The sequence below is a fragment of the Otolemur garnettii genome, unplaced genomic scaffold (assembly GCF_000181295.1).
Source record: "Otolemur garnettii isolate 467f Iridium unplaced genomic scaffold, OtoGar3 scaffold00003, whole genome shotgun sequence".
Classification (NCBI taxonomy): Eukaryota; Metazoa; Chordata; class Mammalia; order Primates; family Galagidae; genus Otolemur; species Otolemur garnettii.
This window is the reverse complement of record NW_003852398.1, coordinates 29,769,844-29,797,600: the sequence shown is the minus strand read 5'-3', so window position 1 is coordinate 29,797,600 and position 27,757 is coordinate 29,769,844. Positions and strand designations below refer to the sequence as shown.

General features: G+C 38.2%; 1 protein-coding gene across 3 annotated transcripts in view; it reads left to right on the top strand.

Moving 5' to 3' along the window:
- Positions 1 to 3,847: 3,847 nt before the first annotated feature.
- Positions 3,848 to 27,757, top strand: part of TCERG1 (transcription elongation regulator 1) — a 68,894-nt gene continuing 44,984 nt past the window's right edge. For 2 of the 3 annotated variants that reach the window (XR_002774401.1, XM_023515602.1), the window contains exons 1-7: positions 3,848 to 3,940; positions 9,645 to 9,870; positions 13,003 to 13,155; positions 14,392 to 14,917; positions 20,104 to 20,346; positions 25,588 to 25,650; positions 26,766 to 26,966. Coding sequence is in view for 2 of the 3 variants with exons in the window: in XM_023515602.1 (XP_023371370.1) it covers positions 3,882 to 3,940; positions 9,645 to 9,870; positions 13,003 to 13,155; positions 14,392 to 14,917; positions 20,104 to 20,346; positions 25,588 to 25,650; positions 26,766 to 26,966 (1,471 nt within the window). In the remaining variant the exon portion in view is untranslated. The remainder of the gene's footprint in view (positions 3,941 to 9,644; positions 9,871 to 13,002; positions 13,156 to 14,391; positions 14,918 to 20,103; positions 20,347 to 25,587; positions 25,651 to 26,765; positions 26,967 to 27,757) is intronic. The other variant, XM_023515606.1, reaches the window with a different exon arrangement.

The following is a 27,757-nucleotide window of genomic DNA, read 5'->3' as shown; positions in this document are numbered from 1 at the left end:
TGAATAAACATCTTGTTAGGAACTGCAGATTTAGTGAGGAAAATAGTTTCTCTAAAATATTTATGGTCTAGGAAAGAAGAAGAAATGATATGTTAGCTGTGCTAATTTTCTGATTCGGGTGAGACTCAGGATTTAGGAGTCTCCAATTGGTTTTGATGTGAGGTTAGGTCACCTTGAACCAGTCCTAAAATCACCCTGAGCCTCAGTGTTCCCATTTGTAAAATGAGGACAATACATCTGCCTTGCAATGCTGCTGAAAAGATTAGAAATCATGAGTGCAAAGTACTTACCATGGGTTTAAGATAGTGTCTAAAATGGCACTTTTTTTTTGGCCGTTATTTTTTAAGAAGCCTCAGAACTACTGCACTGGAATGACTTCTCAAGAGTTACTTCTGAGCAAGACTTAAGCCCTCATAATAATAGTAATATTAATTTGTTTAAGCCAACACTCTCTTCATTTCACCTTGACCTGCTAATTTTGGTGGTCTATAATTCACTTGTTGCCAATTGAGCAATGGTATTATTTGCTATTCTGTACAGCTAGGTACATTATCAGTATCCTAAGACTTATCAAGCTTTGACTATAGGAAAGTCCATCTTGTCTTTTTTTTTAAAAGACAGATTCTCACCTTGTTGCCCTTGGTAGAGTGCTATGGCGTCACAGCTCATGGCAACCTCTAGCTCTTGGGCTTAGGTGATTCTCTTGCCTCAGCCTCCTGAGTAGCTGGGACTATAGGCGCCTGCCACAACACCTGGCTATTTTTTGCAGTTTGGCCAGGGCTGTGTTTGAACCTGCCGCCATTGGTATATGGGGCCAGCGCCCTATTCACTGAGCAATAGGAGCCGCCCCATCTGGTCTCTTAAAAGGTTCATACTCCTTATTTTTTTCTTCCCATTTGATTCAATGAAATGGTTCACTGTAGAGTAGGTGTGTAGACATAGCTCAGGTCAGATATTTGCAGTGTTTTACACAACTATTGAGCACAAACTACCTGAATTGTAAGGGCCTGTTTATGGGAATAAAATATAGCAATGAAGTAATGAAGCAAATACATATGACTATCATATACATATCCATTAAGTACATAGACTTCATTTATTTTATAATAAGGTAATCGGCCGGGCAAGGTGGCTCACTCTTGTAATCCCAGAACTCTGGGAGGCCGAGGCAGGTGGATTGCCTGTATGCAATTGCATTGACCAGTATGGCTCCATGGGTTGGAGACCCGCCTGAGCCAGAGCAAGACCTCGTCTCTAAAAATATCCAGGTGTTGTGGTGGGTGCCAGTAGTCCCAGCTAATCGTGAGGCTGAGGCAAAGGAATCACTTGAGCCCAGGAATTTGAGGATGCAGTGAGCTGTGATGCCATAGCACACTACCCAGGGCAACAAAGTGAGACTCTGTTTCAAAAAAATAAATAAATAAAAATAAGATAATAAAATGAAAATATTAAAGTATATTTTGATTTAAGTAACATAATAAAAATCATCAGATAACAAAACTTTCAGTATACATGTAAGGAGTTTCTTCAGATTGACTGTTTTTATCTTTTATATATGCCAGTGACTCACTTTCTATAAGGTATTTATTTTGGGGTTTTTTTTTCCAGTAGGAATTAATTTGTAATGAATGATCCATAATATAATAGTATTGAACTTGGGGATGCATGTTGATGTTGGGAAAAAAAAAACAACAAAAAACCAAACTAACACTTCCCTCCCCTTTTAGTCAGACTATAGTTTGCTCAAATGTCACATCTTTAATGGATTTTTCACCATCCTTCCCTGCTCTAATTAATCATGCTTAGAACTCTGTGTTCACCCCTCATCACAATTTACCACATTTAATTGATTTTGAATATTTAAATGGGTTTCAGTATAGCATAGTGGTTTTTTTGTTGCTGTTGTTAAAATAGAATCCATAGGCGCAGCTCCCATAGCTCAATGGTTAGGGTGCTGGCCACATACACCGAGGCTGGAGGGTTCCAACCCTCCCAGGCCTGCTAAACAACAATGACAGCTGCAACAAAAAAAATAGCTGGGTATTGTGGCGAGTGGCCTGTAGCCCCAGCTACTTGAGAGGCCGAGGCAAGAGACTTGCTTAAGCCTAAGAGTTTGAGGTTACTGTGAGCTGTGACACCATGGCACTCTACTGAGAGCGACATAGTGAGACTCGGTCTCAAAAAAAAAAAAATGAATTCTACATGCAATAAAAATCGCCCTTTATACAATTCAGTGGGTTTTAGTATATTCACAAAGTTTTGTAGCCATCACTATTATCTAATTCCAAAACATTTTCATCATCCAAAAAGAAACTCTATACCCATTAGCAGGTCACTTCCAGTTCCTCACTCCCCTCTACTCCCTGGAAATCACTCCTCTGCTTTCTGTCTGTATGAATTTTCCTATTCTGGACATTTCATATAAATGGGATCATACAATATGTGGCCTTTTGTGTCTGTCCTCTCTCACTTAGGATTAATGTTTTCAAGGTTCATCCATGTTGTAGCACATATCAGTATTCTATTCTTTTCGTATGGCTGAATAATATTTCACTGTATGGTTATGCCACATTTTCTAATCATTCATCAGCTGATAGACATTGGGTTATTCCCACTTGGCTATTACGAATAATGCTGCCAGTGAACATTTGTGTACATGGTTTTGTGTGTTCATTTACTTTAAGAATGGGACTTTGCGACCACACTGTCTTGTGTTTAAGGCCAAGCTCTGCCATTGCTTAGCTATGTGACCTTGGCCAAGTTACTTCTCTATGCCTTAATCTGATTTACAAACTTTGATTATGTATATTACCCATTTTAGTGTTTTTTGAAGCTTAAAAGAGATAATACAGGGGAAGTAATTAGAACAGTGACTGGTATATATAATTAGGTCTGAGGAAAATTTATCTATTAGCATTATTTTAATATTTTGAGCACTTTTAATGATACAATTCATCTACATTTTGCCCTTGAAACTCTAGAGCCCAAAGTTTTTTATTTTTGGCTAGGGCTGGGTTTGAATCCACCACCTCTGGCAAATGGGGCTGGCACCCAGGTGCTGCCCAGAGCCCAAAGTTTTTCTTAATATCTAATTTTTTAAAAAAAGTAAATTTTCAGAATTGTCTGGGTACCAAGGTGTGCTAATTTTAGACACTCTGAGATTGAAGGATATGCTAAAGTTGTACATGGCGAAAAAGCTTGCCTTCTCCAATTTACCTCCCTAAATGCAACACTTACAACACCCACAGCCTGACACTAATTACTTAGTTTAATTTGGGAGGCATCCTTGTAATTAATAATATATTATTTATATTATATATTAATATTATTTATATGTATGTATATTTCTACCTACCTATCTATCTATCTCTGTGGTGACTTAAGACTCCAGTTACTGTAAAGCTGGGAAACAGTTCCTTTCTACAGCAACTCTACGATTGGTTTAGGCGCGACCCAGGTCGGTTTTGATTGGCTCATCCAGTGGAAACGGTGTCGGTCTGACCTACTACTGGCTAGTATGGCTCCAGAATTGGCTCCTCGGAAGCCGCCGGACACGTGGCCATTGCAGACTGCACCGAACGCAGGAGGACTTAGTTATTCTTACCGCGAGAGGGCGCCGGCGGTTCCTAGTTGCCAAAGTCTCATTTCCCATAAAGCCTCCGAGCGACCAATCAACTGGCTGTCTCCATACCGCTTTCAAAGTCGGCGGGCCCTTTTCCCAATAGTAAAGCAGATACCGCCTCCAACTCACGGATTGATGGAAAGTTTAACCAATCACATCATAGAGCTTCACTATCTCCGCCTCCCTTGTGCGAGACGGACGAATTTTCCGTCCAATAGGGGACGTCGGGTCGGCGGGTGGAGGAACGCGGCCCTCTGTAATGGCGGAGCGTGGCGGGGACGGGGGGGACGGTGAGCGATTCAATCCGGGGGAGCTCAGGTAAGGGGCGCTGCCCTCCTTCACATCTTGGCTCGCTGGAGTCCCAGGGGCTAGGCCTGCAGTGCGGAGAGATTCGGGGTGGACGGTGGGCCGCGGAGCTGTGGTAGCTCTGGGTCAGGACCGCATGGGGTTTGAGAAGGGGGAAGGGGAAGGTGGCTTGAATGAGAGAGTCGGGCCGGGGCTGGGCCGCGGCCTCCAGCGTGTTCTCCGGGCTCTCCCCGCGGGTTTGGCGGGGCCTCGCCGCCCCTTGCGGCCCGCCGGCGGGGCCCGGCACTCCCGCCTTGGGGCGCCGCCTTAGCCGCGTGCCGCGTGCCGCCTCTGCCTCGGCGGACCTCAGCCTTCCTCCCGGCTACGCTCCGCCGCGGGCCCGGTTTTCCTCTTGTGCGCCCCTTCACTCTGCAATTAACTTTCTCGGCCCCCGCTCCACTTCTGGCTTAGTCTTCTCCACGCCCTCCGCGGCTATTTGGAGTCTCCACATTTGCCCTTTTTAATCTTGTCCTCCACATCTCTTGCCTTTCTTAACTTTGTGTGGCTTTTTTCCCTCTCATCTCTTTATTCCTGCTTATTCTGCAGGTACGTGCAATAACAATAGCAGTAAGTGTTCGTTAGGGGCTTACTAGGTGCCAGCAAGAGCTTTTCACTTGGAGTTGTCTATTCAACCACCCCCTGGAGTAGTTGGCTCTTCTTATTTTGCAGGCCATACACCAGAGGCATCTTCATTTAAGTTAATCGTCCATCTTATAGGTGAGGAAACTGAGCCTTGTAAAGGTTGAGTCTGTAGAACAAGGTTGCACGGGTGGAGTTCTGGCTCCAGGAAGTGGCTTGAACCCTTCAGAGCCTGCGATTTTGATCGGTATTCTCGTTGTCCACTACCCACGCCGTTGGCCTAAAGAGAGCGTGACCTTTCTTCCTGTAGAACCTCCATGGAATTTGTAATTAAAATTTCGTAAAGAAAGAGTGACCTGGGAGTGTGTATGTATATGTGTCATGGTTTTCGAGTAAAAAAGAGATAGTTGTTTCTTTATATTTGGTACATTTTTGTTGTGGATGAGAGAAATGTCATTTCAGATGAACAGCTCTCATTTCCGAGTTGTGCTGTTGTCAGCATTCAAAAATGAAAAAGCAGTGTAGGTTATGAGGACTTTGTAATACACAGTGTAGATGGAATTGTATATGGGAATTATTATTTGAGATTTTAGAAGAAAATGTCTTTCAGATTCTGAATTGTCACATACACGAATCCTTAGTTCATCAGGATTAAAATTTTGTCTTATTTTAGAGATGTATTTCATATGTACGTTTCAGTAATGAGTGACCAAAGTGCATTGTCAGGGTCTTTCAGTATTACTGATGGAAAGTTTATTTTTGATTGTGATCTTAAAGAGAGGTTACTTAGCTAGTCTCAAATGGGTTTATTAGGGAACATTATTTTGTGTTTTAGAGCGTATCTTCAGTTTTACAACAGAATAAGTCTTTTAGACTTTATTAATAGTCTAGACATGGTTCTTAAACTGATTTAAATATGGCTTAATTTGCAAATTAATTTGCTCTCTTACAAACGTACCTTAGTTTCTTGGGTTGGAAGTTGTTTGCAGAATATATTGTATAGACCTTTACTTTAACATTTCTCATGATTTATGCGAAATTAGCTCTTTGTGTGGCCACTTTGATGGCAGAAATTGGGGCTTAGTTTTGTATTTGCATCCTGAATGTATTTGATGGTGTCTCTATCATAGTGCCTGGCAAATGTGTTCCTTAGACACATGGTAAATAAATGAAGATAGGTTTTGAGATGGGTCACTTACTGGGTCAACATTTATTGTGTGCTGTGTGACGATTACAGACCTAGGTGCTGGCAGTAGAGCCCTTCCAGACCAAAAAAGGCCTTTGTCTTGAAGGTGCTTCTAGCCTAATTAAGGTTGATCTAAATTCTAAACTAAAGGAAATGATGAAATGAGTCTATAAGTGTGAATGAAGTGACTTACACAGGGTCACTCACTGAGTAGTTGGTAGTTTGTTTATATGAGTTGTCTCCCATATAGCTAGCATCTTTTCATTCTTGTACTTCCAGCAATAATATCTTCACCATTGGGAAGACTGTATATCTGGATAGGGGATAGAGTACTTTTAGAAAAATAATGTTATGTTTTAGGTGTTCTTAGGAAATATTTTGGTTGTTCATGCAAGTAGACCTTTGCTTTTCAACAAGATTGTAAGTGGTAATAGGTGCAGATCACTTACATTAGATACAAAATTCAGCGAGTGCAAATGCCATTCATCCCTTTATTGTTGAAGGTCATTAAAGTAACTTTTAAAGTTTTTTTGTATACATCCTGTATATAGGCTCTTTATTTGCCTGTTAATACTTATGATAAGGTACTGGCAATCTAAATTTTCTCACCTAAAAAATGAGAGTAAGAATACATCTGGTGTTGCCACTGATTGGCTGCCTTAAGCAAGTTATTTTTCTATTCGGTAGATTCCTTTGTAAAAAATGTTGCCAAATTTATCTTATTGGGTTGTTGTGAGCATTAAAAGAGTATATAGATCATGCCCATATAACTGTAGCTAGGAACTTCATTGTTAATAATACAATGCACTGGCCTCTGTATACTAAAGGGAACTGTATACTAGCCGATAAAGCTAATACAAAAGTAAACAAATAATAGATTTCTTCATAGCATTTATCATAACTGAAAACTAAAATTGGATAATGAGCCAGAGAGGATCTGGGAGAGGTTAGAGGTAGGGAAGCAGTTAGAGATGACATTTGAGCTGAGGCTGAGTAATGAGAGGAGCCAGTCATGTAAAGATCTGGGGAAGACCAGGCCAGGCAAAAGGAACAAATGCAGAGACTTCAAAGTAATGAACTTTTAAAGTATTTGATGATTAGAGAGACTAGAGTTTGTAGAGAGGTTAACAAGGACCAGATTATATGGAGCTTGATAGTAAGTAATTATAGTAATAATAGTTAACACTATTACTAATGTTAATACCATTAATACATAGTAGTAGTATTACCGTAGTGATGTTGTAGGAACAGTAATAATAGCTAATACTTCATAGCACTTATGTGCTAGATGCTGTTTGAAGTACTTTATTAGCTTATTTAATTCTCACTGCAGGTTCCGGTGAGTTGTGATGAAGCAATGTATATAAAAAGCTCAGATGTATTCTACACATAACTGACATTAGAAAATGGCAACTTAAGGCTGTTGAAGGAGGAAATCATGTGAATTTTGACGCCATTTTAGTGGTGAACTTTTGAAAGCTATCTAGTCAAATTAATGAAGTGCCTTTTACAGGTAAACACTGCTAGGTTTTGTGGGGGAATGAAGTAATGATAGTTAAAGTAGTTTATTGTATACCAGGTACTATCCTAAATATATCACTAAGATTTTTCCATTGAACGGAAATACAAGGTACCTTTTATTTTATTCCTAATTCATTTACTTCTGGGGAAAGTCAGACTCAGAAATTATGTAATCAGCCTAACAACAAAAGGCAGAACCTGATAGGACTTTTTTGTGATTCTAGATCCTAAATGCTTAGGATCTATGACCAGGAAGCATGAAATTACAAAGAAAGAAATACTGTAGATTATTTTGGAAAAGAATAGGCAAGGCAGAAAGGAAATCTGCTATAATGATTAGGGTACATCATTAACTTAAGGCTGTAACAGAATGTTTTTCCTTGGTGGTTAAATTTTTTTCTGCCCTAAAGGTTAAAATTTTCCTTCAGTAATACTGGCCCTCTGTCTTTTGAGGGTGTATATAATCTGAGAAAGACCTGAATATTTTGATGCAATCCATCTTTCCTTTTGTGATGACTTGTTTTTAACTCATGTTTTCCAGCCTTTAGATTGTAGGATCATTTATAAATTTGGATAAATATACCTACTGTAGTAGTTTTGAACTTGTTTACAACCTAGAAGGCAGATTGGTTCTTTATTAGGGTAATTTTGGTGTCAGAATTGAACTAGGATATGGAAAATTTAAAGAAGGTTTGAAACGTAATTGTAAGCAAATGGTTGAAAAATGTAGGAAAATTGAAAGAGCCTGGTGAGGAGGGCCTGGAAGAATTAGTACTACATGAAGAACATAATTGTTAGTCCTCTCTTGAGGACAGAAATGTAGGTTTCATGTATAATGCAGAGATTTGTAGTAGCTACTGGGAAGACCATGATATGTATTCAATAAATTGACTATACTAAAAATAATTTTTATAAGATTCTAAGTGTGCTATTTGCAAGGGAGTTTTAGGTAGAGTGTTACCTAGGTATTCATTGGTTGTTACAGTGGGCTAATTGAGTCCTTTTATGTACAGACCAGCATTATGCTGGGGATATAACAGTGAACAGAAGTTTTACTCTGAGGGGGCTCACATGGGGCTGTGGTATTTAAGAGCCTTTTGCCTACTTTTGAATTCTGGCTTTACTACTGAACTAGCTCTGTGGCCTTGGGCAAGTTACTTAACTTCTGTGCGCTTTAGTTCCACACCTGTAAAATGAGGTTAATTGTAGTATCTGTCTCATAGGGTTACTATGATGATTAAATAACTTAATATTTGAAAAGAGCTTAAGAGCGCTGCCTGGAACATAGTAAGTGCTTCTAAGTGTTAATAATTTTCTTATAAAAGCACTTTGGGGAAGAGATAGATGATAGAGTTTTGTGTAATATTATTTATAAGTTTCATGGAGAAAGTATACAGGTGTTTAGTTAGAGAGTGAGGGGTGGTAGGTCTAGATGCAGTGCAGGGAAAGACTTTCTTTCTTAGATCCAGAACAGTAATTGTCTCTTAATCTGTCAGCCCTCTCCCCCTTTAAAAACTTGATATTTGGAAATAATTTCAAGTTTATGAAAACTTACAAAAATAAAGATAGAACATTTAGTGTTAATATTTTACCTTTTCTGTTTCATTATTTGCGTGCACGCAAGCTTTTTGTTTCTCTGAACCACTTTGAGGGTAAGATACATAGCCCTGTGGCCTTTTATCCCTAAATGCCTCAGTATGTATTTTCTAAGGATGGAGATTTTTTTTACGTAACTACAGCCTATTTATCAGGTTCTTAAATTTACAGTGGTGCAGTACTTCCATCTGACAGCATTTCCCAGTGTTGTCAGTCGATCCACTAAATTCCTTTCTAGCATTTTGTCCCTTTAGTACAGAATTCAGTCTAGAGTTAGTATTATGTTGTCATGTTTCTCTAGCCTTCTTTAATCTGGAATATTTCTACAGCCTTCCTTTGTTGACATTTCTGAAGAATATACTCCCCTTTAATAGAACATCCCTCATTATGTGTTTGTCTAATATTTTCCTCATTATCAGGTTAAGGTTATATATTGGCGGGCACACATCATCTATTCATTCTTCCTCGAAGAGACTAATTTTGGTCATTTGGTCAAGATACTGCCCTAATTCATAGGGTTTTCCTCCCTTAACAATGATAAGCAGCATGTGGGTGGTCATTTTAAAACCTTTTATAAGGCATTTATAAAACCATTTTAAGACTATCCTCATCCAAATTTACACCTAGATTTGGCATCCATTGATCATTCTTATTGATCTAGTTTTTAGCATGATGGCTGCAAGATGACTTTCCAACTCCACCTCTACTTAAAGACCTTTTAAATTTGATATAATTGGAGATCAGTTGTCACATTTTTGTAACTTCAAGGAAAAAATATACTGCTTTCCCATACAGGATGGCTCAACAGCAGGCCTTGCGGTTCCGAGGACCGGCTCCCCCACCAAATGCAGTGATGCGAGGCCCACCACCTCTCATGCGACCTCCCCCACCTTTTGGTATGATGAGAGGCCCTCCACCACCACCTCGGCCCCCCTTTGGACGTCCTCCTTTTGATCCTAATATGCCACCAATGCCTCCTCCAGGAGGGATACCTCCACCTATGGGCCCTCCACACCTCCAGGTAAAGAATGTAGAGGTTGCTGTTTCTTTGTTGACATCATTGCCAATATTATGTATGGGTTTTGTCTTAAAAACTTGTGTTCTTCTGCTAAAAAAAAAAGAAAGGCGGTGCTGATGACATGCACCAGGGCTGGTGGATTTGAACCCAGCCCAGGCTTGCTAAAAAAAAAAAAAAAACAAACCAACCAACCAAACAAACAAAAACTTGTGTTCCTGAATGAAGTAGAACATCTGTAAGTTGACCACCCATGAGACTGACAAACTGGTCAACATATGGAGGTGGTCAACATAAACAGCTAGGCCTGTTATGTGTATGTGGTACATGTCTGATCTGTGAAAATTAAGTCATTTTGAGATGATCAGTGTAGGGAGGTGGTTAACTATCGAGGTTCTACTATGGTCTTTATAGGAAATTGGTTGAGCTAATGAAAATGTCCATGTATTAACTAACATGTTACTCCTAAAGTAGTGTAGTAGTGATTAGTATAGAAATGCAGGAATTTGGATGGTGATATAAAAGTATACATACAAAACTAGGATTGAGTAGAATAGTTCTTACCTATCTTTATTTTTGTGAATTAACTTTAGTAATCCGTCTTTTTTATGGGAAGTGAAGTTATGTATATATATTCCTGAGTAATTTTGCTCTCCAGAAATAATGCCTAGGATAGAATCTGGAAAGTGACAACAAACAATACTGTAAGCACAATAACTGTATTTGAATTTCAGTGACAACAAACACATATTGTAAGCACAATAACTATATTTGAATTTCTCTTTTCTCAGGGGAAAATAAGGTTGGCTTACAATTTTAGAAAAAGATATATTAAGGAATTTCCTTAAATAGAAACATTGGTCATTTAACCTGAGACATACATCCTTCTCAAGTGTATCTAGACTGACTTACTGTCTAAAGTGAGGTCATAAACGCATCACCTCTGAAATGTTTACTTTTGGGATTGTATTTTTGTTTGAATGTGCATCTATGTTTCCTTAGTTAAATCTGTACAATTCTGAAATAAAATACAGAGTGGTATTATCAACCTTCCATTAGCTTAGATAATCAAGAATGAATTTGTTCTAATTTGTGCCTTTGATAGTTAAACCTAATTTAAACTATAAAATACTATAAAATGTAATGGACCAGTGGAACCCTCTGATGGCAATAGTATCAAATATTGTGATGGGATACTTCCTAATGTGGTGCTTTCTTAGTCTGGCTAAACAATTATGTGGCTATGTAGATTTATATCACACCTAAGTGATTTCTGGCTAAGGGTACATGAGACACATTTGAGGTAGGTTTTTTATGTGTTTGTTTTTCATTTTTGAGACAGTCTCACTCTGTTGTCTGGCAAGAGTGCTGTGCTGTCAGCCTAGCTTATAGAAATCTCAAGCTCCTGGATTCAAGGAATCCTCCTGCCTCAGCCTCCTGAGTAGCTTGGGACCACATGCACCCACCACAATGTCTGGCTGATTCTTCTTTTTTTTCTTTTCATTGAGACAGAGTCTCACTTTGTCCCCCTTGGTAGAGTGGTGTCATAGCTCACAGCAACCTCAAACTCTTGGGCTCACGTGATCCTCTTGCCTCTTGAGTAGCTGGGACTACTGGAGCCTGTCACAACACCTGGGTATTTTAGAGGCAGGGTCTTGCTCTTGCTCAGGCTGGTCTTGAACCCATGAACTCAGGTGATCACCCACCTTGGCCTCCCAGAGTGCTTGGGATTATAGGTGTAAGCCACCACACCTGGCCTCATTTCTCTATTTTTAGTAGAGATGAGGTCTTGCTCTTGCTCAAGCTGGTCTGTAACTCCTGAGCTCAAGGAAGTATCTTGCCTCAGCTTCCCAGAGTGCTAGGATTACAGGTATGAGCCACTGTGCCTGCCTGAGGTCAATACTTTTTATATAACAACATTGATCTATGTGCTAATACTTGAAAGACACTAAACTGACTGCCCCAAAAAATTGCAGTGTGTGAAAGAAAATTTTTTAGGAAAATGAAATATAGTTTCACATTATTGGCATAGTTTTAATTCTGTTATCCAGATTAAGATGCTTTGGATAATTGAATTTTAATGTTACTTATGAGGACATCTTTTTAATCTGTGTTCAAAATCTGTTCTAAAAAGTCATAGGGGCAGCGCCGTGGCTTAAAGGAGTAGGGTGCTAGCTCCATATGCTGGAGGTGGCAGGTTCAAACCCAACCCCGGCCAAAAACTGCAAAAAAAAAAAAAAAATGCATACTGATTCATTTTTGATTTTGATTTTTTTTTTTATGCACAATAAATAGATCCCTGTATTAAAGAGATTGGGTGTTTCTGCTAAAAAGGCGGACCACTTTTTGCTTTAGTAAGTAGGATATAGGTATTAGAGTTAAATTGTTTGATTTGGGGTCTTGCATTGTTTAGCATTCATATTGAATAAGAATGAAGAAATTATTTGAATTAGGATCAAATTAGTAATGGCTTTGGGAGATTAAAAACATTGAAGTATATACTAAGTTTAGTTCTAATTTTCTATTAATAAGTAGAATGGATAATTTTATTGTATTTTTTAAGCTTATTGATTAATGTGCCTTTGATGAACTATATTAATATTATATGGAAAATAGAAGATGGTGAATATTATTCCTAGCTTGTGTGTTTGTGTGTTTTGGTAGGAAAAGAGAACGAAGGGTTAAGTATGTCTGATTTTTCTTTTTTGGTTATTTCTGTGTTATTTTGTGAAATAATGTTTCTCTTATGGTTGCTACCTAATGTGAATTTTAGGGAACCATTAGTATACCCAGTGTTATAACAGGATGTAAAAAAGTCAATTTGTTTTGAAGAAGAGTAATCTGGTGTCCTCTCTGTGTGAAAAATGTAGATTAAATGTATAGGAGAAAGCAAAATTTACCCACAGTGCCGTAACCCAAAGTTAACTACTGTTCTTTTGGTATATTTTCTTCTAGTCTGTTTGGTAATCATTTTTGTTGGAGGAAATTTTGTTCTAACAACAGATACCAGTAAATGTATTTGAATAGACTTATAAAACTAGTTTCTTATAGTGCTTTATTTTTGGATAGAATTCAGTAATAATTTGAAGGAAAAAAGGTAATTACAAGTGACCATTACTATTTCTTGTGACTTAACAGAGACCACCTTTCATGCCTCCACCTATGGGAACCATGCCTCCCCCTCCCGGTATGATGTTTCCACCAGGAATGCCTCCTGTGACTGCACCTGGTACTCCAGCACTGCCTCCTACCGAAGAGATATGGGTTGAAAATAAAACTCCAGATGGGAAGGTAAATTGTAAAAATATCCTGAAATTGTTATCTCTTTGGTGACAGAGAAATAAAAGTTAAGAGTTCTGGCAGGTTGAGATCAATGGTATCCTTGTCAATTAAGAATGAGCCTTGGAACCAGGCATAGTGGCTCACATCTGTAATACTAGCACTCTGGGAGGCCGAGGTGGGTAGATAGCTTGAGCTCAGGAGTTCGAGACCAGCCTGAGCAAAAGCAAGACTCTGTCTCTACTAAAAATAGAAAAACTGAGGCAAGAGGATAACTAGAGCCCAAGAGTTGGAGGTTGCTGTGAGCTAGGATGCCACGGCACTACCCAGGGCAACAGCTTAAGACTCTGTCTTCTAAAAAAAAAAAAAAGAAAGAAAGAAAGAGCTTTGTTAGGTAAGCAGTGGTTGGGGAAGGTCTCCAGGAAAAGCTGTCTAGCTTGGACTTTGTGCAGATTAAAGTTGTCTGGAGTGCTAAGATACATTTACCTGTGCTTCTGGAAGCTTCTGGTCATATAGGTACCATCTGCCTAGCATATAACTGAAATTCCAGACTCCCAGAAGGAAAGCACATGTTCAGTATAAACTGCCTTGGTTGCCTAAAATGGTTAGGCATAGTGAGCCATTCTTACCAGTGAGGGAATGCTTGTGACCCTCTTGAAATCCAAGTTCCTAGACTTCAGCCAAAGGCCAGCTTTCTAAGCCAGGCTTTCTAAGGACAGTAGTTTCAGGCTTGCTATGTTAACTTTCTGCATAAAATATAACATTGGTTTTCTCTTTTTTGTGTTGAAAAATATGATGTGCTCATTACAAAAAATTGGAGGATCTGACAGAATTACCTACATCCCTATTTTGATATCCAGTACTTACTTTTTTTTTTTTGAGACAGAGCCTCAAGCTGTCGCCCTGGGTAGAGTGCTGTGTCATCACAGCAACCTCCAACTCGTGGGCTCAAGTGATTCTCCTGCCTCCGCCTCCCAAGTAGCTGGGACTACAGGTGCCCCCCCACAGCATCCGGCTATTTTTTGGTTGCAGCCCTCATTGTTGTTTAGTGGGCCCAAGCTGGATTCGAACCCGCCAGCTCAGGTGTATGTGGCTGGCGCCTTAGCCACTTGAGCCACAGGCATCGAGCCATACTTTGTTTTTTGTAAAGTTATTTTTAAATAGCTTTTAAGAGAAAATACACTTGCATTGTTTTTAATAACCAATTGACAGATTTTGTGATACCTAATGCTTTTGCTTCCTCTGCAGGTTTATTATTACAATGCTCGGACACGTGAATCTGCATGGACCAAGCCAGATGGAGTTAAGGTTATTCAGCAATCAGAACTGACACCTATGCTTGCAGCCCAGGCGCAGGTTCAGGCTCAAGCCCAGGCGCAGGCTCAAGCCCAGGCGCAGGCTCAAGCCCAAGCCCAAGCGCAGGCCCAGGCCCAAGCACAGGCCCAGGCCCAGGCCCAGGCCCAAGCCCAGGCTCAGGCTCAGGCCCAGGCTCAGGCTCAGGCCCAGGCCCAGGCCCAGGCTCAGGCGCAAGCACAGGCACAGGCACAAGCTCAGGCCCAGGCCCAAGCCCAGGCTCAGGCTCAGGCTCAAGCCCAGGCCCAGGCCCAAGCACAGGCCCAGGTCCAGGCGCAAGTACAAGCACAAGCAGTTGGAGCTTCCACCCCTACGACCAGTAGCCCAGCATCTGCAGTATCCACTTCAACATCGTCATCCACCCCTTCCTCCACCACTTCTACCACAACAACTGCCACTTCAGTTGTACAGACAGTATCAAGTGAGTATCAGCCGGCATGTGTTTTCATTAGGAGCTAAGAAACGAACAAGTAGGGGCTGCATTTCAAAATGATCCTAGTGTTTCTGGTATTATCTTTGTTGTTACTGAAAATACATTTTTGACATAAAAATCTTTTGAGTTAGAGAAAAATAGAAATTTACATTAGTGGAAGAAATGATTTGCTCAGTTGCAGTTCATGAAACTAAACTGAGTGAGTGTAGGTTAGCTTTTCAGCTTGGCCAACAGTAATGCTGGGTGTTGTGGAGTTTGCCAAGTAAATATAAGTTTTGGTCCATACCTTACAGAGTTTTTAATTTTTCTAATTGAGGAGGTAAGAACAATGCTGGAAACTACTACTAGAGAATAGTGTGCAAATAAATGATGTAAGAATTGGAGAGATAAGTGGGTGGACCACACAGGTATTAAGGCTTATCATGAAGAATATGGAGTAGGTTTTGAGTAGGTTTAAAAGTAAGGAAAATTTTTTCAGGTAGGACAAACGAAATGAAGGTCAGGAAATGAGGATAAATGCAGTTTATGGGGTTGCTAGGAAACTCATTTAGGTGAGAGGGTTTATACTGGTTAATAGATTTAGTTAAGAGTGAGACCAGCTTATGAAGGATCTTAAGAATCAGACACATGGGTGGGACAAGAAATGTAGTATTTTGGAAGTTTTTTTGGTGCTGTTTTTGGGTAGTGTTGGTACTACCGTGTTTCCCCAAACATAAGACACTGTCTGTTATATTTATTTTTTCTCAAGAAGACACACTAGGGCTTACTTTCAGGGGATGTCTTATTTTTATTAAGTATAATACAACAGTCTACATTTATTCAAATACAGTTAAGTCATCTTCTTCTGGAACCTGACTGGGGGAGCCGACCTTGTTGGTGGGGCTGGTGCTAGTGATTCGTAAACTCCTTTCCCCTAGCCGTTCGCACGTGCGCAATAGGATGCCTGCCACTGTGCAAGTGGAACAGCTTGGAGAAAGGAGCTGTGGCAGGTAAAAGGTACTCCAGTCTTCCTTACCGCTCTACACTGAAGTGCATGGCCATCATTAGGTCTTATTATCGGGGTAGGGCTTATATTTAACAAATGCATAGAAATCCTGCTAGGGCTTATTTTTTGGGTAGGTCTTATTTTTGGGGAAACACAGTAGGGATATGTATTAGGAACTTTTCCATAAACTTTTTTAGAGGTAGGTAGGTCCTAGAATAGGATGCAGGCATATGAATTGAGTTATAGAAGAAACAGTCACAAAGGCAAGAGAACTTTCAGATAGAAAGTCACAGAGGTCCAAAGTTTAAATCTTTTTTTTAAAAATGAGAGTCGATTAATAGCCAGTTTCAGGAATGAAGAGAGAGATGTATCTACTAATTTGCTTAAAAGATTGTCATTAATATCTGTATTATTCTTCTCTCTTTAGTTTCTCTTCTTTTTTTGTATATGGATGTTACTACTTACTTTACAGGCTAAGACTGGGCCACAAGTATTTAAATAATAATTTTATTGATTTATTTGTTATGGCATTGGTCTGAAGATAACTGTCCTTACAGGGTAATTATAATTTGTATTACTTCCCAGATAATAGATAAGAATAAAGAGAAAAATGATTGCTGTATTTTTTCCTGGTAGCTTCAGGGACTTGGGAGTTGTTAGTGTATAAAAAAAATGTGTATGAAAGACATTTAATCACAGTGGATTCAAACTTGAATTTATTTTATTCATATAAGAAATAATTGAAGAAGTAAGGTACATGTAATGTGGAGATGATTTTTAAAGACCCTATTTAATATTTTTTAGACATGTTGAGGGGAAAATGTACTAAACAGGAAAATAGATCTAATACTTTACAAATCTGTTTTCTAGCTGAGTTGATTTTGGATGTAGAAGTATAACAGTCATACTAGCTAGCTTATTGAGGGTCTTTTGCCTTTTGTGTGTGTGTGTGTGTGTGTATATGTGTGTTTTTTGGCCGGGGCTGGGTTTGAACCCGCCACCTGTGGCATATGGGGCCGGCGCCCTACGCCTTTGAACCACAGGCGCCACCTGAGGGTCTTTACCTTTTCATAGGCTTAGTGCATCAAAAATCTGTGTGGCAAGGCAGAAAACTGCCAGTTTTTCTGGCTACCTATAGTGGTAATGGGAGAAGATTAATAAAAGCAATGCAGTTCCATGTGGCGGCTCTGAGATGCTCCAGTGTTTTTCCCTACCATCTTAGAAAAGAGAAATAGTAGCACTTTATTTTGCTTAAGGAAGGTAGTCAGATATTTTAACCATCCTATATATATTCCACTTCTGAAATCTGATCTGTAAGTAAGCTTCGTGGCTAGCTGTCTTGTGATTATCAACTATTAAAATATGCCATTTGTCATTTTTGCACTGTCCTTTAGTAATTGAGAGGCCTTTATTCTAGGAACAAAATAGCAGAACTGTGTTCTTTCTACTGCTTTTAAACATCAGTTTTGATGCATGAGTATTCTGATGTTTGCTTTTGTTTCACTTAATTCAGTTTCATACTGTTGTCATATTGTAGTTTTAGTACTTGTTTTTTGTAGTCAAGATCTGAGGCTGTGTTAGTATATTCTGAGGCCTAGTGCTTCATTAGTTATTTTAAAAAATGGAGTTAGCAGGAATTTACCCACTAAAGTCTTAGATACCATTCTTCTAGCTTCCCATTGAGTTTTTTTTATTCTAGCCTGGCACAGTGGCTCACATCTATAGTCCTAGCATTCTGGAAAGCTGAGGCAGCTGGATTGACTGAGCTCAGGAGTTTGAGACCAGCCTGAGCAAGAGAGCGACCGTTGTCTCTTAAAAATAGCTGGGTATTGTGGCAGGTGCCTGTGGGCGCCTGTAGTCCCAGCTACTTGAGAGGTTGAGGCAAGAGAAAGAATCACTTGAGCCCAAGAGCTTGAGGTTGCTGAGAGCTATGATGACACCACGGCACTCTACTGAGGGCAACAAAGTGAGACTTTGTCTAAAATAAATGAATAAAAATAATTTTTTTCATTCCTTTTATCCCTTCCTCTCATGACTCATACCCACTAATTAAATTTAGAAAACTCTGTGCTTGAAAGTAAGAGGAATGGATACAGTTCTTTTTGCCATCCCCATTAGTGTTCCTTTCTACTTGAACTTTGATACCCTTAATAGCTTACTTCGGATCATAATTTCAGTAATTATCTGAATACTGTCATAATAATATTAAAATAGTTCCATGAACTGCAGCATAGATCTATGGGCAAATGGGACTAAAAAGAAATATAAGAATATTTATATTTTAATCCCAGCTGAACATAAATTTATTTTGTGCAAGTTTGTGAAAAATGATGGTGAAATCCTACTTTTCAGGAAAGTTGGGAAGAGATAAGTTCTCAGCCATTATGGTAGATTACAAATGGTAAATGGTGTATGTATGGGACTGGGCAAATGTTGCATGTAATTTGTATTTTTCACACTGTTATAAAATTATATTAATATGATACTGTACCCTAAGGCTAGGTCTATGCTAGACCAACAATTCATTCCTGGGCCGCTGAAGATACTTGTTTGGCCCTGCTGTCTATTTAGCCAAGGTGAGTCCCTCATTAATGAGTATGAAATTGCTCACATCTTCTCAGCCTAAGTGAGTTTTTCATTATTAGAAGCTGGAAAAAGATACTGACAGATTTTGTTGTCAGATGGATTATTGGGTGGTTTCTATTAAACAGTGTGCTTTTGCTGGAATAATATGGGCATAAAGATTGGGAAAGTACTCTCTTTATTTCATTTGATTGGGTAACTTCATTCTTAGTCCTATACAGGGGTAGTTTGACACTTTTTTTCTTTACATTAAGAAAAAAGATGAAGTATTTGTTACCAGTGAATTTCCAAAATGAATTTTATTTTGCAACTAGGTGTGTTATATGTAAATAACAAAGATATTTTGTAATGTGAGATTTGAAACATTTTTAAAATTACAAAATATGGATTACTTTTTAGTTAGTTTTAAATGTAGTTACTGGGGATGAGAATTTTTTTTATATTTAAAAATAATATATTAGCAGACCCCAAATTATTCTGAATTTCACATTTTCCTGATCTCTCACTCTCATCATGAAAACCCCAATTTAAAACAGTTTCTTTAAAATTTTGAAATAATGATAGAGAAACCTGCCTTGTTTTTGACTCCATTCAGTCCATATCCAGTCAGTCATTAGTTATTTCCATATCTTTTTCTCTTTCTTCTTCCTTGCTTGGACAATTCTAGTAATGTTGTAATTGATTTTCTCACCTCTGTTTCATTCTATGCATCTGTCAGGTTAATTCATCAAATGAACACTGATTATTATTCCTCTTCCATATTGAACTCTTAGTTCACCCCCTTTGCTTCATGAAGTCACATAAATAACGTGTGAATGCCTTCTTATAAAAAGTTCATACTCTAATGGAGCATATATAGTAATAAGTAAAAGGCATACATAGAGATACCTACTGTTAGTCTGTTTTGGTATGTATTCTTCTAGATCATTTTCTCCACATTTGCCTAAGTTCCACTTTTTCTTTACTGAGTAAACTACAGACTCCTTAGCCTTTTGTTCAAGGCTTCCTGTTTTCTGCCTCTGACTTACCTTTCCAGCCTTAGCTCACTGGTTTTGTTGATATGCCTACTGTTTTGCTGGTTAACCACTTGCCTTCATGTTTTTTAAAACAGTTTCTTTTTTGTTCTCTGCTCTTGCCTTTGCTCATACTTTTCCCACTACTTGCTTATTTCTCTTACTCCCCCATTTTCCTTGTTGAATCTCAGTCTTTTTTTTTTTTTTTTGCAGTTTTTGGCCAGGGCCGGTTTTGAACCCACCACCTCCGGCATATGGGGCCAGCGCCCTACTCCTTGAGCCACAGGCACTGCCCGAATCTCAGTCTTTCAGGGCTCATCTCAGTGTAAAATTTGGGTTTCCTCTCACGTTTGTAAATACTGATTGGGTCTTAATTTACACTCCTATACATTTATCCCATTTCACTTTGTATTTTAGTTGTTTTTTATGTTTCAACTATTTTCATGCCTCTTGCAGACAAGACCTTTTGACAAATTTCTTGCAGTGCATGGAATGGTCCCCTAAATAATTTACTGAATGAGTGAATGATGAGTGGATATACTAAAGTGGTTTATGAAGGAGTGATACATGTTTTGTTTTTTATCTTTTATCAGCACCCACAACACAAGATCAGACCCCAAGTTCTGCTGTTTCAGTTGCCACGCCTACAGTTAGTGTTTCAACTCCTGGTCCTACAGCCACACCTGTGCAAACTGTTCCCCAGCCGCATCCCCAGACGTTACCTCCTGCTGTTCCTCATTCAGTACCTCAGCCAGCAGCAGCAATTCCTGCTTTTCCACCAGTAATGGTACCTCCGTTCCGTGTTCCCCTTCCTGGCATGCCAATTCCACTTCCAGGTAAACCAACAGATGATAATGGTCTTTCCAGCTATGTTTCCATATTGTCAGTTTGTTCTCATGTGTCTGTTGTGTTTGAAATTTGCCTTGAATCTCACCTGCTCAAAATGTTTTTGAAAGATTCATGGCTAACTGCAATATTTTCTCTTAAGTTTTTGGTAAATGTCCTTTTTTTGTTGTTGTTTACATGTCTTAAAATTAGAGTCACATTTAAAGCTACACTTATTTTGGCTAATGGCTTCATTGAATTAAAAATAATTATCTTTTCGTGTAAATGTGTTCCATATGCATTATTTTAAGGGATTGAGTCTATGAAGTTCAGAAATTACAAGTCATAATAGCTAACTCAAGTTTAATGATTTATATACAGTGCCCTGTGCTAAGCACTTTTACATGTGTAACTCCTTTAATTTTCTTAACCATCGTGTGAAGTAGGTACACAGACAGATTAAATTACTTACCCAACGGCTAATAAGTGATGATGTTAGGATTTGAGCCTGTGTCCTCCAGATTCAGATATCAAACCCTTAGTAACTATTAATGCTGGGAAGCAAATGTGAGTTACTTATCTATTAAAAACTTCATATAGAATAGAGACCGTTCCTTGTAACAGTTTTGATGTAAAGCATAACATGCATCAAATCAGTTCATGTGTTTTACTGACTTAAGACAAATCATTAAAATTAGAGAAGGACTTAACAGATTATGGAGTTGAATTCTTACTGTAGGGATTAAACATTGACAGTGTTGGGCATTCTAAATTTGAATGTATTTGCAGTCGTCAGACACATTTAATCCTCTATCCATGGCTCATTCTCCTGTATTACAGTTGAAAACATTGATAACTTAGAGAGGTCAAGTTCCCAGGCTAGTTTGTAGTAAAGATGAATAGAACCTAGGCCTTTTGTTTTTTTTTTTTTTTTTGAGATAGAGCCTCAAGCTGTCACCCTGGTAGAGTGACATCAGGCATCACAGCTCATGGCAACCTCCAACTCCCCTGGGCTCAAGTGGTTCTCCTGCCTCTGCCTCCCAAGTAGCTGGGACTACAGGTGCCCGCCACAGCGCCTGGCTATTTTTTGGTTGCAGCCCTCATTGTTGTTTAGTGGGCCCGGGCTGGATTCGAACCCGCCAGCTCAGGTGTATGTGGCTGGCGCCTTAGCCGCTTGAGCCACAGGTGCCGAGCCACCTTTTGTCTCTTGTTTCATATTCTGCCCATGTTTTTTATTGCCAGTTTATCACTACTTTCTGTGTGAGAATATTGTTATAATACAGCTATTTCTTAGATTCGCACATATCTTAATTATCGTTATTGTTCTGATTGTTTTTTTCCTTGTAACCCTTTTGAAAAGGATACTTTCACCTACACCATAGCGAGAAAGACATATTTCAAGAATTAGTTTTTGTTGTTTATTGATTTGGTAGAAAAACATTTCACAGGTGGTACCTGTGGCTCAGTGGGTAGGGCACCAGCCCCATATACCAAGGGTGGAGGGTTCAAACCCGGCCCTGGCCAAACTGCAACAAAAATTAGCTGGGCATTGTGGTGGTCCCCTATAGGCCCAGCTACTTAGGAGGCTGAGGCAAGAGAATTGCCTAAACCCCGGAGTTGAAGGTTGCTGTGAGCTGTGTGATGCCATGGCACTCTACCGAGGGTGACAAAGTAAGACTCTGTCTCTAAAAAAAAAGAAAAACATTTCACACATTTATTTTACTTTTTTCACACATTATTAATGTAGTGTTAAATAATTAAATGATTAATATATGGTGTTTAAGAAACTCAATTTAGGGCAGCGCCTGTGGCTCAGTAAGTAGGGCGTTGGCCCCATATACCGAGGGTGGCAGGTTCTAACCAGCCCTGACTAAACTGCAACAAAAAAATAGCCTGGCGTTGTGGCGGGCGCCTGTAGTCCCAGCTACTCGGGAGGTGGACACCAGAGAATTGCCTAAGCCCAAGAGTTGGAGGTTGCTGTGAGCTGTGAGTCACGGCACTCTACGGAGGGCGATAAAGTGAGACTGTCTCTAAAAAAAAAAAGAAACTCAGTTTAAAAATAAGAAAAGCAAAAATGTTTTCTTCAATATTAGGGCTTGTTCTTCTTCTAAATTAAATTTAAGACAAGCAGCTGGGTATTTTCTAAGGAAAATAAGTGCCATTTTTCTAGAGAACTAAGTGGTAAATGGAGAGTAGCTTGATATTTTGTCACATCTTCTTTTTGCATGTTTTTGTCTGCGTTTGGAGTTGAGGACAGTATAGACCAAAGCCTGTATTGTGAGCGCTCTAAAGAAACTGGCGTTGTTAATTCTCCAGAGAGAAGACTGAGAGGTAGCATGATAATGTTGTCAAAGTATTTTCAAAGGCTTTCATTTTAAGGACTTTACTTTTCTTTAGAGGTTCTTACTAGGAGCAATGGGTGAAAGTTAATAGAGTAGCAAAATTCATTTCTATTTCTCTTACAATAAAATCCTTCCAACTATAGCTGTATTTTGATGTTATGGTCTCCCCTGATCCTTGCCCCATTATTAACAAGGACAGGTCGTGGTGACCATGTGGGTCACCAAATAAGGTGGTATCTATGAGGTTTGGCAGTAAAAGGTATTCAATAAATACCAACCATTAGTGACATTTTATAGATCAGTTGGAAGAGAACTTGAATTGGATAGTATGTTCAGATTTTATCTAAGATACCAAGATTATTTGGACACGGACCCTATTGTCTTAGAAAAAGTGATGTTAGTATGTGTTTATATATTAAGGCATTTCTGATACTAATAGGCATGGAAAATAGACAAAGCAAAGACAACTTGCTTTTCTACTTTACAAATCATCTTTGGTTATATGTATAATGAGATCTCTCTGTTTTTCCCTCTCTATTTCAACTCAGCAATATGGTGAACAGGAAGGATTTGTATGTAATTTGTGTTGGAGGCTTAAATTCTATTTGCAGTGGCATCGTCTGGTTCTACTAAGAATGATTAAGGAAGGGATAGTCATGAACAAAAGGAAAGGAAGGCATAGAAGAATTAGATAAAATACAGGAATCAAGTGCAAAGTTTATCTTTTTAAACTGAGAAAAAACATGAACTTTGATTATGTGTATTTTGATAGTCAAGTAGTGTTCTGTAATGGTGCAGTTGTTTGACAACAGCAGTTAAGCTTAAATATGAGTAGATAGAATTTTATTCTGTTCAAGTTGTATAGTTAAAATTATTTATTGGAGGATGGTTTTGGAGAACAGTCTCTGCGTGTCAAGTTCACATGTTCTTATAAATTGAGTTTCTAGTGCTATCTTTAATAGGGCTGGTGATCCTGCAGATGGCAGCATTTACACTAACTTAAACTTACTACATGCTGTAACTTCTTTAACCAGAAATTTCCATTGCTTTCTTTCCATAGTAGGGAAAATAAAACTACACATAAAACTTTACTCAACATACTTTTATGATTCGGGTATTTTTTGTTTTGTTTTGTTTTGAGATTAGAGTCTTGCTCTATTGCCTGGGCTAGAGTGCAGTGGTGTCATAGGTTACTGCACTCTGAAACTTCTGGGCTCAAGCGATCCTCCTGCTTCCTCAGCCTCTCAGTCAGCTGGGACTACTATAATTTTTCTATTTTTTTTTTTTTTTGAAACAGAGCCTCAAGCTGTCACCCTAGGTAGAGTGCTGTGGCATCACAGCTCACAGCAACCTCCACCTCCTGGGCTTAAGCAATTCTCTTGCCTCAATCTCCCAAGAAGCTGTAACTACAGGTACCCGCCACAACCTATTTCTTGGTTGTAGTTGTCATTATTGTTTGGCAGGCCTGGGCTGGATTTAAACCCTCTAGCTCTGGTGTATATGGCTGGTGCCTTAGTTATTTGAGCTACCACACCGAGCCTAATTTTTCTATTTTTAGTAGAGATCACTGTCTTACTCTTGCTCAGTAGGCTGGTTTGAATTGACTGCAAGCAATCCTCCCGCCTTGGCCTCTCAAAGTGCTAGGATTACAGGCATGAGCCACTGTGATTCAGTCTTTTTATTTTAGTTTTAAGAGTTCATAGGAAGTATAGTTTTAATATTTATATGTATATAAGATAGCAATTAAAAAATTAAAGGTACTTTTCAGAAATTGGCAGTATTTTTGTGTGTGTGTGTGTGTGTGAACATGGTTACATTGTATACAAATTTTAGTTTTCCGGTTAGGAGAAATTTCTTTTCCTGTACATTAGTGGGGAAAATAGTTTATTGTTATAATTTATAATTTTTATAGGTACTAAACTAAGTTTTTCAGCTGAAAATATAGAAATTATTTCCCCTATACTTTGCTTCAGACTTTAGCCTTTTCTGTTTAAAAAAATTTAAAGGTCACTTAATTTTGAGTTTCCTTAATCAGTCTTAGTTTTCCAGCTTTTCCTTTCATTTCCTTTTTTAATCATCATTGTAGTGAATCATGATGAACCTTCATTCTTCTAAGAACTGTACGTAATTTTCATTCTTTAATTCAAGTGCTACTTCTTTATCCAGCTTAAATTATAGAGGTTTCTGTAGCCATCAGCCCATATAGTCATGAATGATATTAAAGAGGCCCTGTGTCTCTTCATGTTTTATTCTGCCTCCATGCTGTTCTAAGCCCCTGAGAGTCTGGAGAGGAGACACTAAGGATGGATGTTTTGTCATTAATTGAATACTACCCTCCTCTTCTTTGCCTTTTCTTTTATTTAAAATATTATTTGCAGTGCAATATTTGGATCCGTCTCCTATCTTACTATCTCTCTCACCCTCTTCATCCTTTTCTGCTTTGGCATGGTAGTGCTCCATGCCTCAGCTCCTGCACTTAGCTTTACCTTAGCAGAAAATAGAGAAAGCGTCTTGTCAGTGTCATGCTGCATCTGCCTTTCTGGCCTCTAAGCAACAGCAGTATGAGTTTGATGTCCTGTAGGAAAATGTCCCTCGTGAGAACTCTTTACATATATGTAGTGAAGGGGCTTTGTTTTCTTGAATTTAAAGTGAATTTAAAGAGACTCCTTCAAGTATTAGCAGAGCTGGCTTGATAAAAAGGTAATTTGATGCTATCATTTAAAATAAGTATCATTGGATTTGGCACTACTTCCCACAGAATGTCAAACAAAAAGAAATTTACTCGATTCTTGGTGTTTTTCATTGGAAATAGCATTCTAAATTGTAGTGGTAAATTATTTCCCTGAATCCCAGTGGTAGCCGACATACAATGGCAGCTTTCCAACATATGCTTGCTTATCCATTTTACAGGTGTAGCAATGATGCAAATAGTCAGCTGCCCGTATGTAAAGACAGTCGCTACCACCAAGACCGGTAATTTTTAAAACCATCTTAGTTTGTTTTGTCTGTAAGTTGGCATGGTAGTGAATGTTGTTGTTTATCCTTTTATTATTTATTCTTTTGCCCAAGTGAGTGAATTCTTTTATAATTTTCTTTTTAATGAGCAGTATAAATGCAGTTGTCATATTTGGCCAACACTTAATTTTCCCAAACGCCTATAGAATTAGCTTCTTTGGTTCACAAAAGCAAAAAGGTCAGATCACTTTATATCTTAATTTATGTAATAAGTGTAAACAACTTCATTCTCATAATCATAACATTTAATTTTATTTTTGGTGTGTGTTTTTAAGTTAAATATAAAAAATCATTTCCATGTGTAAAGTGATGTGATTATACTTGCATGCTAGTGAGTATATGTATGTAATTATTTGTGTGTATAGTATATGTTTACATTTTAAAGTTACTGAAAAAAAGATAATTACCTGAAACTCGAGTTCTAGTATAGGATTTGGGGATTTTTTCTCCCAATTTTGATCCATGTATCCTTATTTATATAGTACCAGCTGATTTAGCTGTCTTATAAAAATTTTGGCTTGTCTTCTATAAAGTAGAAGCAGCTTTGCTTTCTTTTAGGAAAAGAGTAAATTGACAGAGATTATAGTGTATCTGATTTAATAATTTAGATTTGATAAACTTATTTTGCTTTAAAACTGAGAATTTTATTCATATCCTTTTAGGTATCTTACAACAAGAAAATAATTTTCCCTCAAGCAGTAAGCTCAGTAAATATGTTGTCTTGATTTCATTAGAATTTGAGAAACTATTTTTATAAATATATGTTTCTATTCATAAGTAGAGAACATACCATGATTTTTATAATTTATCATGTTAAGACTTTGTCATGTAGACCCAAATTTCTGATGGTTGTTAGGGCACTTTTTCTGTGTCAAGTTGCATTTAGGCATTAGAACTAAAAAACTAGGGTAATAGAATTAAGTAATATTTAAACCATCTTTTATATGATTTGTTTTTGTTCCAACTGGTCCATTCATATATTAATATTTCATAGATTTAGCCCATATTTTAGAGTTTTAATTTGTATTGCAGTTTGAGTACTTGGATCTAATTTTTGATTATTCTCTTTATAGGTGTATTGCCAGGAATGGCACCTCCTATTGTACCCATGATACATCCCCAGGTTGCTATTGCAGCTTCACCTGCTACCTTAGCTGGAGCAACAACAGTTTCTGAATGGACTGAATATAAAACAGCAGATGGGAAGACATATTATTATAATAATAGAACATTAGAATCAACCTGGGAAAAACCCCAAGAACTAAAGGAAAAAGGTATAGGTTTTAATGACTTGGGACATAGTCTGACTATAATAAGGATAATGCTATTTGAAATTCTCAGTTAATTTCTTTTTAATATGTTTGAGGAATTTTCTGATCACACAATTATGGGATTATTTCTACTGAATTGATAGAGATTTATTTCAAAGTCCAGTTTTAAGTTAACACATATGCCTATGTAATACATGCGTATATTTTTGCTTTTGTCAGAAAATTTATAATTATTGTATAGTTACTGTCCTTATTGAAGTTAATAGTAGTGATCAGGAAGGAAACATGTTTTATGTGTTCTGATGGAAGGAAAAAAGTTAAGCTCTTGGAACCTTAGATGTTATAGAAAACTCACAATTTTCTGTATCACAACCCCCTATTTCTGTTCTTAAGTATCTTAATATCTTATGCTAGTCAGCAAAATGAATCATTGCTACAAAGGATACATGAAAGACTTTATATCCCTTTTAAGTCAGTAGGTTTTTTTTTCTTTTCTTTTTTTGAGATAGAGTCTCATTTGTCACCCTGGGTAGAGTGCCATGGTATATAGCTCATGGCAACCTCAAACTCTTGGGCTCAAGTAGTCCTCTTGTCTCAGTTTTTCTATTATTAGTAGAGACAGTATCTCACTCTTACTTAGGCTGGTCTCAAACTGCTGAGCTGAAGCAATCCATCTGTTTTGGCCCCCTCAGAGTGCTAAGATTTATAGGCGTGAGCCATCATACCTGGCCAGTATGTTTTCTTTAAACAATTTCCTGACTGGTATAGCAAGGTATTGAAAGTTGAGTATTAAG